Source organism: Chlorocebus sabaeus, chromosome 10, assembly GCF_047675955.1.
Source record: "Chlorocebus sabaeus isolate Y175 chromosome 10, mChlSab1.0.hap1, whole genome shotgun sequence".
NCBI classification, from domain to species: domain Eukaryota; kingdom Metazoa; phylum Chordata; class Mammalia; order Primates; family Cercopithecidae; genus Chlorocebus; species Chlorocebus sabaeus.
This window is the reverse complement of record NC_132913.1, coordinates 106974381-106989062: the sequence shown is the minus strand read 5'-3', so window position 1 is coordinate 106989062 and position 14682 is coordinate 106974381. Positions and strand designations below refer to the sequence as shown.

At 57.2% G+C, this 14682-nt stretch overlaps 1 protein-coding gene across 8 annotated transcripts; it reads right to left on the bottom strand.

Annotated features, from left to right (window-relative positions):
• Positions 1 to 5861: 5861 nt before the first annotated feature.
• GMPPA (GDP-mannose pyrophosphorylase A) lies at positions 5862 to 14297 on the bottom strand. 8 transcript variants are annotated; one of them, XM_007966404.3, is made up of 13 exons: positions 14231 to 14297; positions 12806 to 12865; positions 12606 to 12703; positions 11255 to 11358; positions 10798 to 10984; positions 10393 to 10452; positions 8641 to 8771; positions 7494 to 7628; positions 7301 to 7398; positions 7086 to 7132; positions 6775 to 6867; positions 6429 to 6597; positions 5862 to 6153 (listed from the first exon to the last, which is right to left on the bottom strand). In XM_007966404.3, the coding sequence occupies exons 2-13, from the start codon at positions 12843 to 12845 to the stop codon at positions 6053 to 6055; spliced, it is 1263 nt and encodes a 420-aa protein (XP_007964595.1). In that variant the 5' UTR covers positions 12846 to 12865; positions 14231 to 14297; the 3' UTR covers positions 5862 to 6052. The 8 variants fall into 8 exon arrangements, with proteins under 8 accessions (XP_007964595.1, XP_007964598.1, XP_007964597.1 ...); XM_007966407.3 differs by having other exon boundaries at positions 12806 to 12860; XM_007966406.3 differs by having other exon boundaries at positions 13895 to 14262.
• Positions 14298 to 14682: the final 385 nt, after the last annotated feature.

The following is a 14682-nucleotide window of genomic DNA, read 5'->3' as shown; positions in this document are numbered from 1 at the left end:
CCCTGGCCATGCACAGTGCCCTGCCTAGGTTGTCCCTAGCCTTTAGGCAAAGTGGCTTCCCCAGGGACCCCACAGTTGGGCTTCCCCACAAGCCTCCGATGAGTCTGGGTCAGCTGGTTCCCCAAGCTGGGAAGATAAGACCCCTGGGGCAGGGTGCTGCATCTGGCTGGGACATAGTGTCCCAGAAGGGAAAGTGGGATTGGCATTGGACGAAGCTGCTGAGTTAGCACTGAAAGTGGCCAAGTGACCTCAGACAGTCCCCTCTCTCTGTCCCATGCCCAGGCAGCCCCCTCCTATGCTCTCCCCTTCCTGGTAGACTTCCAGACCTTTCCAGAGCTCCCCCACACCGTTCCTCCCCATCCTTCTCTCTCTTCCCCTTTCTCCTAATATTGATTTTTCTTTACTGTTTTTTTTTTTTAAAGGTGACTTAATTGCTTTTTAAGGTTACTTCAGTCTGGGGCCCTGCCAAGAAAGCGGGGAACTGCCCCCCAAACTCTCCCCAGCACTCGTTACTACCCGGAAGTGCATACGTGTCTCTGAATTCCCCCACCATCCATTGAGATCGTGGGGTCACACTTCCCTGACAACATACTGGCCTCCATCATGAGACAAATCACACCCTCCTTCCTCCTGAGGGATGGCAGGACGCCTTCAACCTCTATAAGGAAATAAATCGGGTGGTAACTGGGTATAAGGGGCATGTGGGGGGTGCTGTGAGGGGAGCTCCAGGCTGCCAGGAAGTGGAGCAGCAATTAGCTGCATGCACACCCCCACCACTGCCCCACAGCCAGCTGTCTCCAATTGTCCCCAAGCCCCCTGCTCCAGTCTCCCAGATCTCCAGGAATCTGGTGATGTTCTGGGGGAGTGCCCCCATCTTTCCAGCTCATCTCTTGACCTTTCCCTTTACTTCTCACCAGGCCCTCTGGCCCCCTCCCTGTCTCTCTATACCCCCTTCGCCTCTGGCCCCGTCCCCTCTCTCCTCCCTCTCCCCGCTTCCCTGCCTGCCTCCCTCTCTGCCCGGCTGCAGTTGGGTGATAATCTCCCTCATTTAGCCTCCCGGCTGCTTCCCCGGCTCATTGCCCAGCTGGTCCCTGGGGCCCGGCCCAGCTTCTTCCCCACCCCCACCCCAGCCCTGCGCCCAAGCTCCCCCACCCCTCCCTGCTTCCCCTACCCACTCCCGGGGGACCAGCTGCCCCTTGCAGTGAGGCATCAGGGACAAGTGTGGCTGGCCAGGCCCTTAGCTGGGTGTGAGCAAAGGGGGCGGGGCTGTTAAGGACCCTGGACTGGGAGTGCCGGGGGAGCTGGGTGTTGCGGGGTCAGAATGTGAAGCCTCATCCCAGGTTCCTCTGCTCTCCGGTTGTCCCCATTCCTCATATTTATTCCCAGTCCAGTTCACCCGCCTCTGCCCCCCAGGGGATGGGCTTCCTGACAGTGAGAATGAGTGGTAGTTGGACTGGGACGAGGTTTGGTAACGGGGCCGGGTGGGGGGTGCGTGCAGAGGGGGAGAGAGACAGGGAGGGCACTGGGTTTCTGGCTCAAGGTTCCTGGGAGGAGGCATGAAGATTTTGTTTGGGCAAAATGCCCCAAAGGCAGACCCAGAGACCTCCCAGGATCCAACCTGGGGGGTTCCAAGGGCGCTTTCTCAAAGCACAGGAACCCCCAAACTGATACCCAGATTCCTTGCCTGGCTGGCCCCATTCATAAATGCTATGACCCCCCGAATTCCTAGACAGCATTCTCCTAAAGGTGCCCAGCCTCCCCCCTGCACGCAGAGGACACCCTCCCCAGCCCAGACACCTGGCCCTGGTGCGGACCAAGTGCTGAGCCAGTGTGGGACAGATGTGGGCGGGAAGGGACCAGGAATGGGGGGCTGGGGCCGGGGCTGGGCCAGGCCTGGCTGGTGAGCACACAGCGGTGACAAACGGGCTGTGCGGGGGCCGAGGGGCGGGGGGCGGACGGCGGCTGATTTATCTGGGTTATTTATGCTGTGGACGAGGCAGGAGAAGCGGTTAATGAGAGTCCCAGCGAAGGGGGGTGGGGAGGCCCGAACGTGATCTGAGGCGACTGAAGAGGGTTAGCGTCCCGCCACCAGGCCCTGCCCCCACTGTCCGCCAGTACTCCCTGCACCCCCACCCCATCTTCCTAGGGCCAGCCCAGCCCAGCACCTTCTCCCAAGTCTCATACCAACACTTCCCATCTCCTTTCAGGCACTCCCAAGCCGAGGCAACGGGTCCCTGGGACTATAAGGACACTAGGTCCAAGACTGGATGGGGGCATCAGGAGGAAGTGGGGAAGACACCAGGAAAGGGAGGGCAGGAAGATGAAAAATCCTGGCTGGCCAGAAACTAACAAAGTCCGTGGGGCCTGCAGGGGAGGGCTGGGATGGACACAGCCATCGTGGGAGTGGGTGTGCAGCTGACAGCCTCAGAGCTGAGGCTGCGGAGGGCAAAGGGCATGGGGTAGAGAGGCGGTGTCAGCCAGTAGCCACAGCGGGGGCCTGAGTGGCAGAGACAGGCTGGCCAGGAGGGGGTGCTGGTCAGAGAGCGGAGAGAGCCAAGGAAGGAGGGGGGAAGATCCAGAAAGGAGGGGGAGAGGGCTTTGCAGCAGTGAAAGCTGCTGGGAGCAGATAAGCAGCAGGAGGGATTAGAGCTCAGAGGGGAATGTGGGGAGCGGCGTGGGATGGGGGGGCAGGGAGGAGAAGGTTGAGGGCAAGACACTAGGGCCAAGGAGATAAGTGGGAAAAGTGAGGGCTGTGAAGGTGGCAGGGTTTCATCAGGGGCCAAGAGGCAGTCATCGACGGGGAGAGGAGAGAAGGAATTCCTGATTCTTCTCTCCTCTGTCTTGGGAGAAGGGGACCTTTCTACCACTGACGGAGCCCCTCCTCCACTACACCCCATGCATGTCGGGGGCAGCAGAAAGACGCACTACCAAGGGTCGAGAACGGGGGGGGGGATTTTGGGGTGAGGGCAGTGGCAGGGGCCAACCCTAGCAGCTGAGCTGAAGGCTAGACTGAGAACACACAGCACCCCCTTGAGGTGGCCAGTGGAGCACAAGGGTGCCGCAGTGATCAGTGCTGGCACCGAAACCTTGTAGTGCCCAGGCTGTGGCAAAGATCAGTTTCAGAGAGGGCTTCTTCATGGGGAGGAGTGTGGGCTTGGAAGGAGGGCAGATGGCTTCCTAGGGATCATGCCTCAAACTCTAACACCCTCACCACCCCCTGCCCTCCTGCTCTCTGAGCCTCCCAGGATGTACTTAGGGTGGGTGAGGCCCCCCACTCCCTCCAGACCAGAGCCCAGGGCAGTTCAGAGGTGGCCATGGCGGCAGAGGGGAGCCTTGGGGAAGGAAGGGGAGCAGGAAGGGCTGGGGGAGGGGAGCGGGGGTGGCGGGCGGGGCCGGGTAATTGCATGTTTGCCAGTTCTCCCGTCTCTGCACACAAGGGAGCGTGTGTCGGTGGGTGTAGCTTCGCCTCAAGGAGTATGTGTCTGTTGGCAGAGGTGTCAGTGTGTCTGTCTCAGGGGTTTGGGCTCTCCTTGGCCCCCACCCACCCCTTTCCCCCCTTTGTGTTTTGGGGAGTGCAGCTCTGGGCACACCCAGCTGTGCTCCGTGCGGATGCAGCAGATGTGGCGGGGCCCCAGCTGTGCCTGCTTCCCGGAGAGGGGGAGGGGGCTGCAATCTGCTCCCCCGATAATGGCTGCTAAGTGCCAGGGGGAGGGGATTGAGATGGAGGTGGGACTGGGTCCCCCGGCAGCTTGGCTGAGGGGACGGGAGGGAGATGAGGGCTCTGCCCCCACCCCACCCTGTCCTGGCCAGCCTCCCCCAAGTCTGTGTTCTTGGCTCAGCCTTTCCCCCTTGGCTCGCTCCTGAAGCCCATCCAAATTTCTCTCCACACTCTGTCCCTGTCCCCGGCTCTCCTCCCCTGTCGCCCCATCCAGCTTGGTGCCAGGGACCCACCCCCCTCCCCGGCCCCCAGCTTGCTCCCCCTCGCTGATTTTACAGAATAATCTTTTTATGGAAACTGAAAAAAGCACTAATGGCAGGAGCGCACCCCTCCCCCGCATCCCTCCCCCGCTTATCCCCCACTTCCCACCCCAGTTCCCTCTTGTTTCTCCCTTCCCAGACCCACCCCGGGCCGGTGCCCTCCTACCCCTACACGGCCAATGACGGTTGGGCACAGGGTCCCAACAGCGGTGGACAAGGGGGCTCCCTGCACCCCGTCCAGGGGCAGGTGCTCCATCTTGGGTCTCTCAGAGATGGATGGGACTTTAGGCCCCTCCCAGCACAGAAGTGGGATGGGGAGGAGTGGGGGCGCATGTCCTTCTTAGATGCCCCCCAACAACAGTGACTGCTTCAACCTGGGGGGCATGTTACAAAGACCTCAGCTTCACTAGCGACACCCCCCTTCAAACACTGACACTTTCCCCTTCCAGTGCCTCTCCCCACCATGTCCCCACCCCCACTGGGTCTAGGAAGGGGATCCCGGGGGCCAGGGCCTGACACAGACTTATTGGATTTCACGGTGTTTTGCTGAGAAAATAATTAAATTATCATATTTATGATAGAGCTGCCATGGCCTCTGCCAACCACTCGGAACAGAAGGGTCAGGACTTGGGGGGAGGAGAGGGAAGGGACCTAGCTCCTGGTCGTAGGGCACACCCTCTCCCAGCCCCTTCCTTGGGGTGATGACCCCAGCCCAGAGTGGGGACCTGTAGCCCCTCCCACTCCCACGAAGAGAGATAATGAAGGTCTGGGCTGGAGGCCGGGACAGGAGGAACTGAGGAACTAGGGACAGCTTATAGGTCAGGACTGCTACACCATGTAGATTATTCCCCACACGCTGGCACATAGCCCACGGGACCTGAGGGACCTGGGAGGTCACATCTAGCCCAATCCCCAAGTCACCCTCAGTCCAGCTCGAGAAAGTGCAGCTTCCTAACTGCTGGGCTACAAAGCTATGAAACCCTGGGCTCTGTCCCGGAGCCTGGTGCTGATAACAAGGCCCCGGCACCCTGCCGCCTGCCACCCCTGCCTACTGCCAGGACCCCCTCCTTTCTCCTACCCATGCCCTGCACCCCCCATTCTCTTCGGGTAATTAGATTCCTCTCAATTAGCAGATTACGATCATTACCAGCTCATCTGGCAACACAGCTCCGCACCCACAGCTGGGGAAGGGGGACACCAAGAGGGGCACATGAGGGTCATGGGCAAACATGAGAGATGGCTGGGAGAGGAGGGCCGAGGCCTCCCAAAGGGCAGGGCCAGGAGGACAGGAGGGGGTGAGGGCCTTCCCAGAACAGGGTGCCTCCCACTGTGCTTCGAAGAGAATGGCACCAGCTTAGGCCCACCCAGCCTGCCAGGGGAGTGGAAGACAGAGACATGAGGCCTCGGGTAGAGGCGAAACCCCCACCCTGCCAAAAGCCAAGCTGGGAGCAGATGGAGCTGGCAAAGCGGAAAACCGGCCAGGGCTGGGCTCGGCAGGAACTGAGCAGAGTGGGTTGTGGGGATCAGCCTCTGGGCCTGTGGCCCCGGTTCCTGTGCCCGCTGCCCAACCGAAATCCTTCACCCTTCCCTTCGGAATCCTTGCACATGGGGGCCTGAGCCAGGCTCCGTGGGGAGGAACAGGGAGGCAGGAAGGCAGGGGCGAAGGCGGGGGCCAGGCAGGCTGGGGAGCCTTGAGGGCCTTCCTCCCGAGCAGCGCATGAGGCTGAGGCAGTGGGAGGGGGAGATTTACCAGGGCTCCAGATTCATTATTCATGAGCCCGCAGCAACGACTCCAATTTAAATGCTAATGTGGGGGGGCCTGACTCAGCTGCCCCGCTTCCGCCCCCACCCCTAGCCCAGACTTAAGTAGAGTCCGTGCTGGCTCCAAGGTTCACGGGGTTTATTAGGGAGTCGGGAGGGAGAAAGCCCAGGAGTCCCCAGGCCACCCACGTTGCTCCCCGGTGTGTGACGATCCTGCCTGGCTTTCTCTGGTCCTTTCTAGACAGAGGCTGGCCAAGCAGGAGGCAGCCTCTAGGGGAGCGGGTAGGAGCTGGAGGCCTTCTGGCAGCCCCACTCAGAGGATGATCTGGTTGGTGAAGCTTCGGCTCAGCTCCTTGTGTGGCAGAACAATCGAGTTCAGGATGAGCACCTCGGCAGGGATCCGGACTCGGCAGCCTGCAGCGTGGATGAGGGCATCAGGGGAGGTCATGGGAGGGGAGACAGGAGCAGGGAGCTGGGGGCCACTGCCAGCAGGGAGGGACCCCTCCTGCCCATCTGTGCCCTTGGCCTCATGCCCCTGGTGACTCACACAGGGCCTGGCACACAGCAGGCCCCTGGTAACTGTTTGCTCAAAGAAGAAACACGCGTGCACACAGAGGAATGAATGCTCCCCAGAGTCACTGGCCATCAGCTGTGGGGTTCCCCCAGCCCTGGCCCCCAGGAAGCCATACCCAGGATGGTGATGGCAGGCAGCAACTTCCCATCCTTGAAGAGGCTCTCACTGTCCATGCGGGCTCGGGGATCATTGGGGTTGGGGTCATTGGGGGTACCCTCCACGCGGGCCCAGCGTCCCACGGTGCTCCCCCAGCCCACGATGCTATGCAGAACACACGTGTGCTCCTGCCAAAGAGGACGGTGAAAAGTAAGGGGAAGGGGTAGGAGGCAGGAGGAACCGGAAGGTGTGAGGTGGGGCCAGATGCAGAGCCCATGGCGTTCACCCTTCTCTGTTTTTGGGGAGATACCCGGGCCCTCCCCGCAGGCTCTTGGGGTGTCACATGCGTGTCTGCTGGTGCCTACCTGCAACGTGGCTCCATGGAGGACAATGCTCTCCCGGAGCCGCACACCCTCACCCACGGTCACCCCCTTCCCGATGGAGACGTTGGGGCCCAGCTGTGGAGAGAAGCACACACCATAAGCCCTGGAGGGACTTGGAGGATCCCCAAATCCAACTCCCTTCTAGAACAGATAAGGCAGAAGCGACCTGCTCGAGGCCACACAACAGGCTGTGACAAAGTGAAGAAACCAGCACCCAGAACTCAGGCAGTGTGGGCACCCTCCATCCATCCGACCACCACCCTCCCCTCCCTGGGGCTGGGCCCAGCACTCACCACAGCTGAGGGGGCCACCTTGGCGGTCGGGTGGATGTACACATTCCCTAGAAGCAGAAGAGAGGCCCTGGGGGCAAATATCCCAAACCGAATTTGGATCAGGGATGGGCAGGGATTGAGGCTTCAACTCTGGACTCGAAGTCAAGAAACCTGGTTCAGAGGGCAGAGGGGCTGGGGTGGAAGCCAAAGGTTAGGAATCGGGGCAGGTTGGGTACCTCGGATCCGTGGGCCCCCTGGGGTGTGCTTGGCCAGCCGTTCTGGGTGAGTATCCTGGTATCGGCTCAGGTAGAGGCGGGAGGCGTACAGGGCTGAACTGGGGGCCACAAGGGGGGCAGGGGCTCAGGGGTCAGCAGGGCCTGTGCCCACCACCCCAAAGTTTCAATCCCCAGGGGACCCAGCCTTCCATACCCTGCGGACTTGATCTGGCTCCAGATACCATCAGTGAGATGCACGTATATCTGGCCCTGCCCTGCCAGGGCTGAAAACACATCCTGCTCTAGGCGGATGGTACCTGCCCCTGGCCATAAGCCTGGTGAGTCCTCCCTGGCAGAGAGGAAGAATGCTGACATCAGTCCCCCAGCTGAGCCCCGGCTGTGGGGCTAACACAGTCTCCCAGGGACAGGAGTGGGAGGGATTCCCACCACCTCTCTAAGCCCCTCTCTCCAGGTCTGGTCCGGTCCTCTCCGAAGGGCTGCTCACATCCCAGGAAACTCTCCCACCCAGCCCCAGCTCGGTTGGGTGCTATCACAAGGGAGCCCCAGGCAGAGGCCTGCTTCCCATCCCTGCCCCATTTCCAGAAGGAGTTCCCCCCATTTTCACATTCTCGTCCCCATTCAGCCCTTTACCCCCTCCAAGTTACCCTCCCACTCATTGGATGGAATGAAACACAGACAGACTCACCCCAGAGCAAGGCAGCTGGTGAGGGCAGAGACAGTCACAGAAAGAGAGGGAGAGAGAGATGGTAGAGATGCCAGCTCAGCAGAGACAGAGACAGAGAGGCCAGGAGAGATGGAGAGGGAAGCAGAGACACGGGTGGGAGTGGAAATGGCTATGAGGGGAGGAGGCCTTACATGGGGCGATGTGGGGGTAAGGCAAGGATCCCTAGAAGGGAACAGCTTCTAGCCCTAGGAGGGAAGACCCTGGGACTGGCAAGCAGGGCTCTAGGTGCTCTGTTCCAAGGGGAGCCTCAGCCTGAGAGTGTGCATGTCTGTCTGTGTGTGCACGTGCACACGTCTGCACCCGAGCGTGTGTGCGCCCAACTGTGTGTTGCCGTCTGTTCTGAAAGACGTCTCTGGGACACTCAGGGCTTGGCAGAAATGGACCAGAAGGGGAGTGGGCAGGCAGTGACAGAGGAGGAACTGGGATGGATAAGGAAGAGGGACAGAATGAGGTTAGAAGGGGAGGGACTCAGGAGGCTCTGCTGGAGATGGCAAGCGGAGAAGGGAAAGGGGAGGAGGAAGGTGAGCAAGTTGAGATGGAGCCTGCAGAGACTGGTATGTGTTGGGGTCCGTGACTGGGGGTACTTGGGGTCACAGGGCTATGGGGCCTGCCTCACAATTGCCCATCCTGCTGATTACGCTGGAAGACATCCCGAAGAGGCTTCAGGGCTTCAGGAGAAAAGAGGTAGATGCCGCAGTTGATGATGTCACTGATAAATGTGCTGGGTTTCTCCACATAGTGCAATACCTGTGAACAGAGCAGGCTGGGTTCAGTAGAAGAAGGGACTACTGCCATAGTCCCCTAAGACCCTCTGATTTCCAGGCCCTTCCTGCCTCTCCTCCCTGCTGCCAGGGTGGCCTGGCTAAAATGCAGTGCATGTCCGCATCCTACTGCCGCCTGGCTTTAAACCCTGAGATGACTGCCCTTCACCTGATTCACCTTCAGATAAGTCCAAAGTCCATGGCTTTCAGCCTGATCCTCCCCACCGCCTACCTCTCAGACGCGTTTCCACCCGACTGCATGCCTGTGCCTGGAATGGCCTTTCTCATCTCTTCATCTGGAAAGCCCACCTTTCCAAACCCAGTTGACACTGTCACTCCCTCTGTGCGTCCTCTCTTGCTGGCCCCAGAGTTAGCTATTCATGCCTGGGCACTCCTGAACTCTGGCCACACCTCACCCTTGGCATTGTATCATTTGCAAAGGTTGGCTTTTGATTCTGTCACTCCTATTAGACTAATGGTGCCCATGAGGCAGGGACAGCACCCATTTGGCTCTGTTTCTCTCACACCTACCTGGTGCTTAGCACAAAACTATCTATGTGTGTGTGTGTACATGCATGTGTGTGTGAGTGTTTATATGTATGTTTTATATTAAAGCACCAACAAATAAAAGGGGTATGTGAGACCAGGTATGGTGGTGGCTCATGCCTATAATCCTAGCACTTTGGGAGGCTGAAGTGGGTGGATCACTTGAGCTCAGGAGTTCGAGACCAGTCTGGGCAATGTGACGAAACCCTGACTCTACTAAAAATACAAAAATTAGCCAGGCATGGTGGCACATGCCTGAATCCCAGCTACTCAGGAGGCTGAGGCAGGAGAATGGCTTGAACCCAGGAGGCAGAGACTTCAGTGAGCCGAGGTCACACCACTGCACTCCAGCCTAGGCAACAGGCTAAAAAAATTTAGCTGGGCATGATGGCTCACGCCTATAGTCCCAGCTACTTGAGGGGCTGAAGTGGGAGAATGGCTTAAACTTGGGAGGTTGAGGATGCAGTGAGCCAAGATCGAGCCAAGATCGCACCAAGATCGTGCACTCCAGCCTGGAAGACAAAGTGTGACCCTGTCTCAAAAAACAAACAAATAAATAAAGGAGGGAGGGTTATGTGAAAGTCAAGAGGTATAGGAGAAGGGAGTTTCACAAACCAGGAGAGAGCCCTGCTGCCTTGCCTATCATGTTCCTGCCTCCGGTATGTTATTTCCTACCTCCAGGCCTTTACACCTGCCATTCCCTCCGCCTGTAATACCTTCCTGTCTCTGTCATGTAGACAAATGGGACTCCGCTCAGACCTTGCTTCCTCCAGGAAGCCCTCCCTACTCCCACCCTGACAAGGCTGGGCTGGGCCGCCCTTGGTGTTCCCATTATGCACTGTGCATACATTTATTACAGCACCACCTGCAGGAAAATTAACCATTCCCCCCAACCCTGGTCAATCTCTCTTAAAGGGATATAAGATGATTAATCGGGAGCATCTCACCTGTCTGACAAGACTAGGGCCCACCCCATACTGTGCCAGCATTCTCTAGAGGCCTGAGGTAGAGGGGATGATGACACAGAGTAGGCACCCACCCAGCCCCCTCTCCGCTCTCACCTCATGTGTCTGTGGATTCTCAACGATGCAGCCGTAGTTGAGGGACTGCGTCCTGTTAGCCTGAAAGACAGACACACCCGAGATAGTGACCTGCCTGCTCCAGGGCAACCACGTCTGTTTTTCCTTTCTTTCCCTCCCCTACAGCACCTGGCATGCAGCTCTGCCACTGACAGGCCTTCAGCAAGGGTGGAAACTGACAGCTGCCCTCCCCCTCCCTACTTCTAAACAGCCAGAGGGCTCGGGGTCTCCACTAACACCTCCATGCCTGCCAGAGCAGCGCATCTCCCTCCTGACACCAGCTCTCACACCAACTCCCAGGGTGCCCCTGCCTCCCCAACACCCTGAATTCCAGGAAGCTCTTGGGATCACCTCCTCGACACCCTCCAGTCCTCCTGACCCCCTCACCGTAGTGCCAAGGAGTAAGAAAGGGTGACGTTGGCGTCGGTGGGTTTCCAACATAGCACTCAAGGGGAAGTCGGAGCAGACATCAGCATTAAGCACGAAGAATGCCTCGGGGCTCCCAGCCAGGATCTGGTCTCGAAAATGGTAGAGACCACCCCCTGTGCCTAGGGGGGCAAATTCCTGCAGGTACCTGTCCCCAGGGACCCAAGAGCCAGCTCAGTGGATCTTAGGAAACAGATACCATGAGCCAGGGCACCTGACCCCCACCGCCTGCTCCCAGGAGTACTCCTGCCCAAGGCCCACAGAGAAACTCTATATATTCAGGGATTCAGTGATGTCCAAATAAGAATCCCTCTACTAGGTGAGGATGAACTGGCAAATGCTGACTCAACCCACTTCCAAGAATTCAGAGGCCTAGGGCATCCTCCCCACCCCCATATACAAGTGTGTGCACAAACACCTGACTGGAAGGTTAAACTCCTGCTGGGCAGCTTCTAGGAACTGGGTGAGGGGCTCATCAGGTTGGTAGAAGCCAATGAGCAGAATCTCCTGCATCCCAGGGACCTGAGGAAAAGGGAAAGGCTGGGAGGAAGAATGTCTAGCAGGAGGTGATGTTGGGGAAATCCTTAGGGCTGGCTCAAAGTCCAGAAACCAGTTTTAGTCTCAGCTGTGGGGTCCCAGGGCACTCACCACTCTGGGCTATTTTCTCCTCTGGACAATGAGGAAGTTGGAGGAAGTCGGAGGCCTGATCTTTTTTTGTTTTGTTTTTATGAAAAAAGGTCTCACTCTGTTGCCCAGGCTGGAGTGCAGTGGTATGATTTTGGCTCACTACAGCCTCCACCTCCTGGGCTCAAGCGATCCTCCTACCTCAGCCTCTCGAGTTTCGAGGACTACAGCCATGTCACCACCTGCCTCAGCCTCTAGAGCAGCTAGGACTACAGCCAGGCCACCACATCTAGCTAATTTTTAAACTTTTTGTAGAGAAGGGGTCTCTTGATGTTGCCAAGGCTAGGCTAGAACTCCCGGCCTCAAGCGATCCTCCCAACTTGGCCTCAAAAAGTGTTGGGATTACAGACATGAGCTACCATGCCAGGCCTGATCTTTCAATCAATTATTATTACCCCCACCAACCAGAACTGGGACTCACTCTAAGAAAGACTTTGCCTACCAAGCTGCATTAATCCATTCCCCGCCCCCCGCCCTCATTTTTATTATCTGTCAGCCTAAGCTTGAGATCAGCATGAGGTAAGGGTACCATGTATTGAGGGTCTGTGTTGTACTAGGCATTTTACAAATGTCATTTCTAAGCTTCACCACCCAACAAAGTAGGTCTAATCTCCCCCATTTTACACATAAGGAAACTGAGTGTCAGAGAAGGTGTGTTATTTGTTGCAGGCCTCACAGCAGGCAGAGACTGAATTCAAACCAAAACCTTGCCTGTCTCAATACGAAAAGCAATAAAGAAATGAGCATCACGGTGATCAAGGATATGAATTTGTGCCTGGTTATCATTAAGAGTCTCCATGCTACGGCTTTACATTGTCTCCAAGATCCTTGCCTGATCTCACATTCCATACTTTAAAAATAGGAGTGAAATCTGAGCAGGAAGAGGCCAGATGAGAAACTAGATTAGGGGAAGACAGCAGGGCAGCTGCACAGCATAACTTGAGGGGGCGCCATTCACATTGTCATCTGTGAATGATGGTCCTTGGAGTTATGCCTCGTGGGAAGAGATTATGGTTGGGAAAGGGGGAAACATAGCATGAAGATGAGCAGGAAGTGAGGGGAGAGAGGGGAGCCCCTGAGGTTACCTGGGCACAGGCTTCAATATGATGTTGGATCATAGGGACCCCTGCCACAGGAAACAGTGGTTTGGGCACCTCAAAAGACAAAGGTCTGAAGCGAGTTCCTGGGAGAGGAGAGAGAACGTTTCGGCTTCCTGCCTTCCTCTGCCCCCATTCCGCCTACCACACCAGCCCAACCTCCTCCCCCCATTCCCCTGGCACCTCACCCTTTTGAGGGCCTCCAATCAGGATCACCGCTTTGAGCATGATGGTGACTGCTACCTAAACTTCAAATCCCAACAGAGAAATCAAGCTCAGATCTCATACCCCAACCAAGCCCCAAAACCCAAATAGCAACACTTAACCCTCTCCCAAGATGTAAACCCAAAGCTCAATATAGTCTCTGCCTGGACCCAACACCTCACAAATCCCACACATCTCAAATCCCAGCGGAGAAATCAGGCTCAGATCTCACACCCCAACCAAACCCCAAACCCCAAATAGCAGCACTTAGCCCTCCCCCAAGATGTAAACCCAAAGCTCAATATAGTCCCTGCCTGGACAGAACCTCACAAATCCCACACATCTCAAATCCCAACCCAGATTCCAGTCGGCCTTCAAACCTCACAGTGATTCCTCCCAAATTCTGAAATTCACGCCCCACAATTTGATCTCTAAAAGACTTCCCTCTGGCCATAAACAAATTCTGCAAATTCAGAAACCTGGCAGAGACCCCTTTCTCAGACCCAAACCTCAAAATACTGAAGCCTCAAACTCACTGATTCCCAAAGTGTTGTGTCTTCATTCTAGGGCTTCATTAAGCCCTGAATCCCAGTAGTGAACCCTGAATATTGAACAGCAAATCCCAAGTGGGCCTCAGATATTTAATTTAAATCCTGAACGTAACCCCCAAGTACTGAACTAACACTGATCTGAATTTGGCGAACCCCTAATCCCAGGAAAAATCCTCTATATGTTGAACATGAATCCTTTTTTTTTTTTTTTTTTTTTTGAGGCGGAGTGTAGCTCTGTCGCCCAGGCTGGAGTGCAGTGGCCGGATCTCAGCTCACTGCAAGCTCCGCCTCCCGGGTTCACGCCATTCTCCGGCCTCAGCCTCCCGAGTAGCTGGGACTACAGGCGCCCGCCACCTCGCCCAGCTAGTTTTTTGTATTTTTTAGTAGAGACGGGGTTTCACCGTGTTAGCCAGGATGGTCTCGATCTCCTGACCTCGTGATCCGCCCGTCTCGGCCTCCCAAAGTGCTGGGATTACAGGCTTGAGCCACCGCGCCCGGCCGAACATGAATCCTAAAACTAACCTCTATATATTGAACCCCAAATCAAAAGACAGGTTTCCTTGGCATTTCAAACACTGAACCTATTGACCACCCTCCAGTCCTAATACGGATGACTGGCTGGGTCTAAATCTCTGGATTCGGAGGACTGCTTGATTGCTGACCCTCTGAACCCCACAACTGACTCTGTCCAATAAGCCCTGGCCTCTCATGGCCAGGGATTGTGGGACCAACACAGGCGCGGGCGCACCCACGGTCAGCCAGGACCTCGGAGCCCGCCCTCTGTCTAGAGGCTGTCCCCTGCCCCTTACCCCTTCCGCCACCCCTCCACCAGCTCCCTTTACCACTAGCTCCCTTTACCCCAGCTCTGCCGCCCGCTACTGCAAGCTTCTTCCGCGCACGTGTCTTCTCGCAAGTCGCGAGAACTCATTCGCAGGTTCTGCCGGGAATTGTAGTCTGAACTTTTCACCGCTTTCAAACTTAATGGGAGAGGAGAGCGGTGCTGAAGTCCGGGGGCGTGGCCAAGGTATCGAGGGGCGGGGTTAAATGAGAAGAAGGGTGGGGCCTGAGAAGCACAGCCTGGAACTTAAAGACTGGGACCAGAGCTGTCGGGGAATGGGCACCGGGGCAGCAGCCGAAGTGAGAAACTGGGTCCCAGAGGAAAATGGGACTAAGGACAGCAGGGGGGTGTGGCCAGCCCTGGAAGGGGCGGGGCCGGGGGCAAACAGCCACGAGGGGCTGGGGCTGGAGGCGCACAAAAGAGGAGAAGGCGGGGTCCCGGGCCCAGCCCCCGGTCCCGCTGGGAAGTGAGG

Coding starts and splice junctions, on each gene's coding strand:
- GMPPA (XM_007966404.3), bottom strand. CDS start 12,845: ATGCTCAAAGCGGTGATCCTGATTGGAGGCCCTCAAAAGG. Junction 12,704..12,805: donor GATTGGAGGCCCTCAAAAGG/GTGAGGTGCCAG, acceptor CTCCTCTCCCAG/GAACTCGCTTCAGACCTTTG. Junction 6,868..7,085: donor AGGTGGCCCCCTCAGCTGTG/GTGAGTGCTGGG, acceptor TTCTCTCCACAG/CTGGGCCCCAACGTCTCCAT.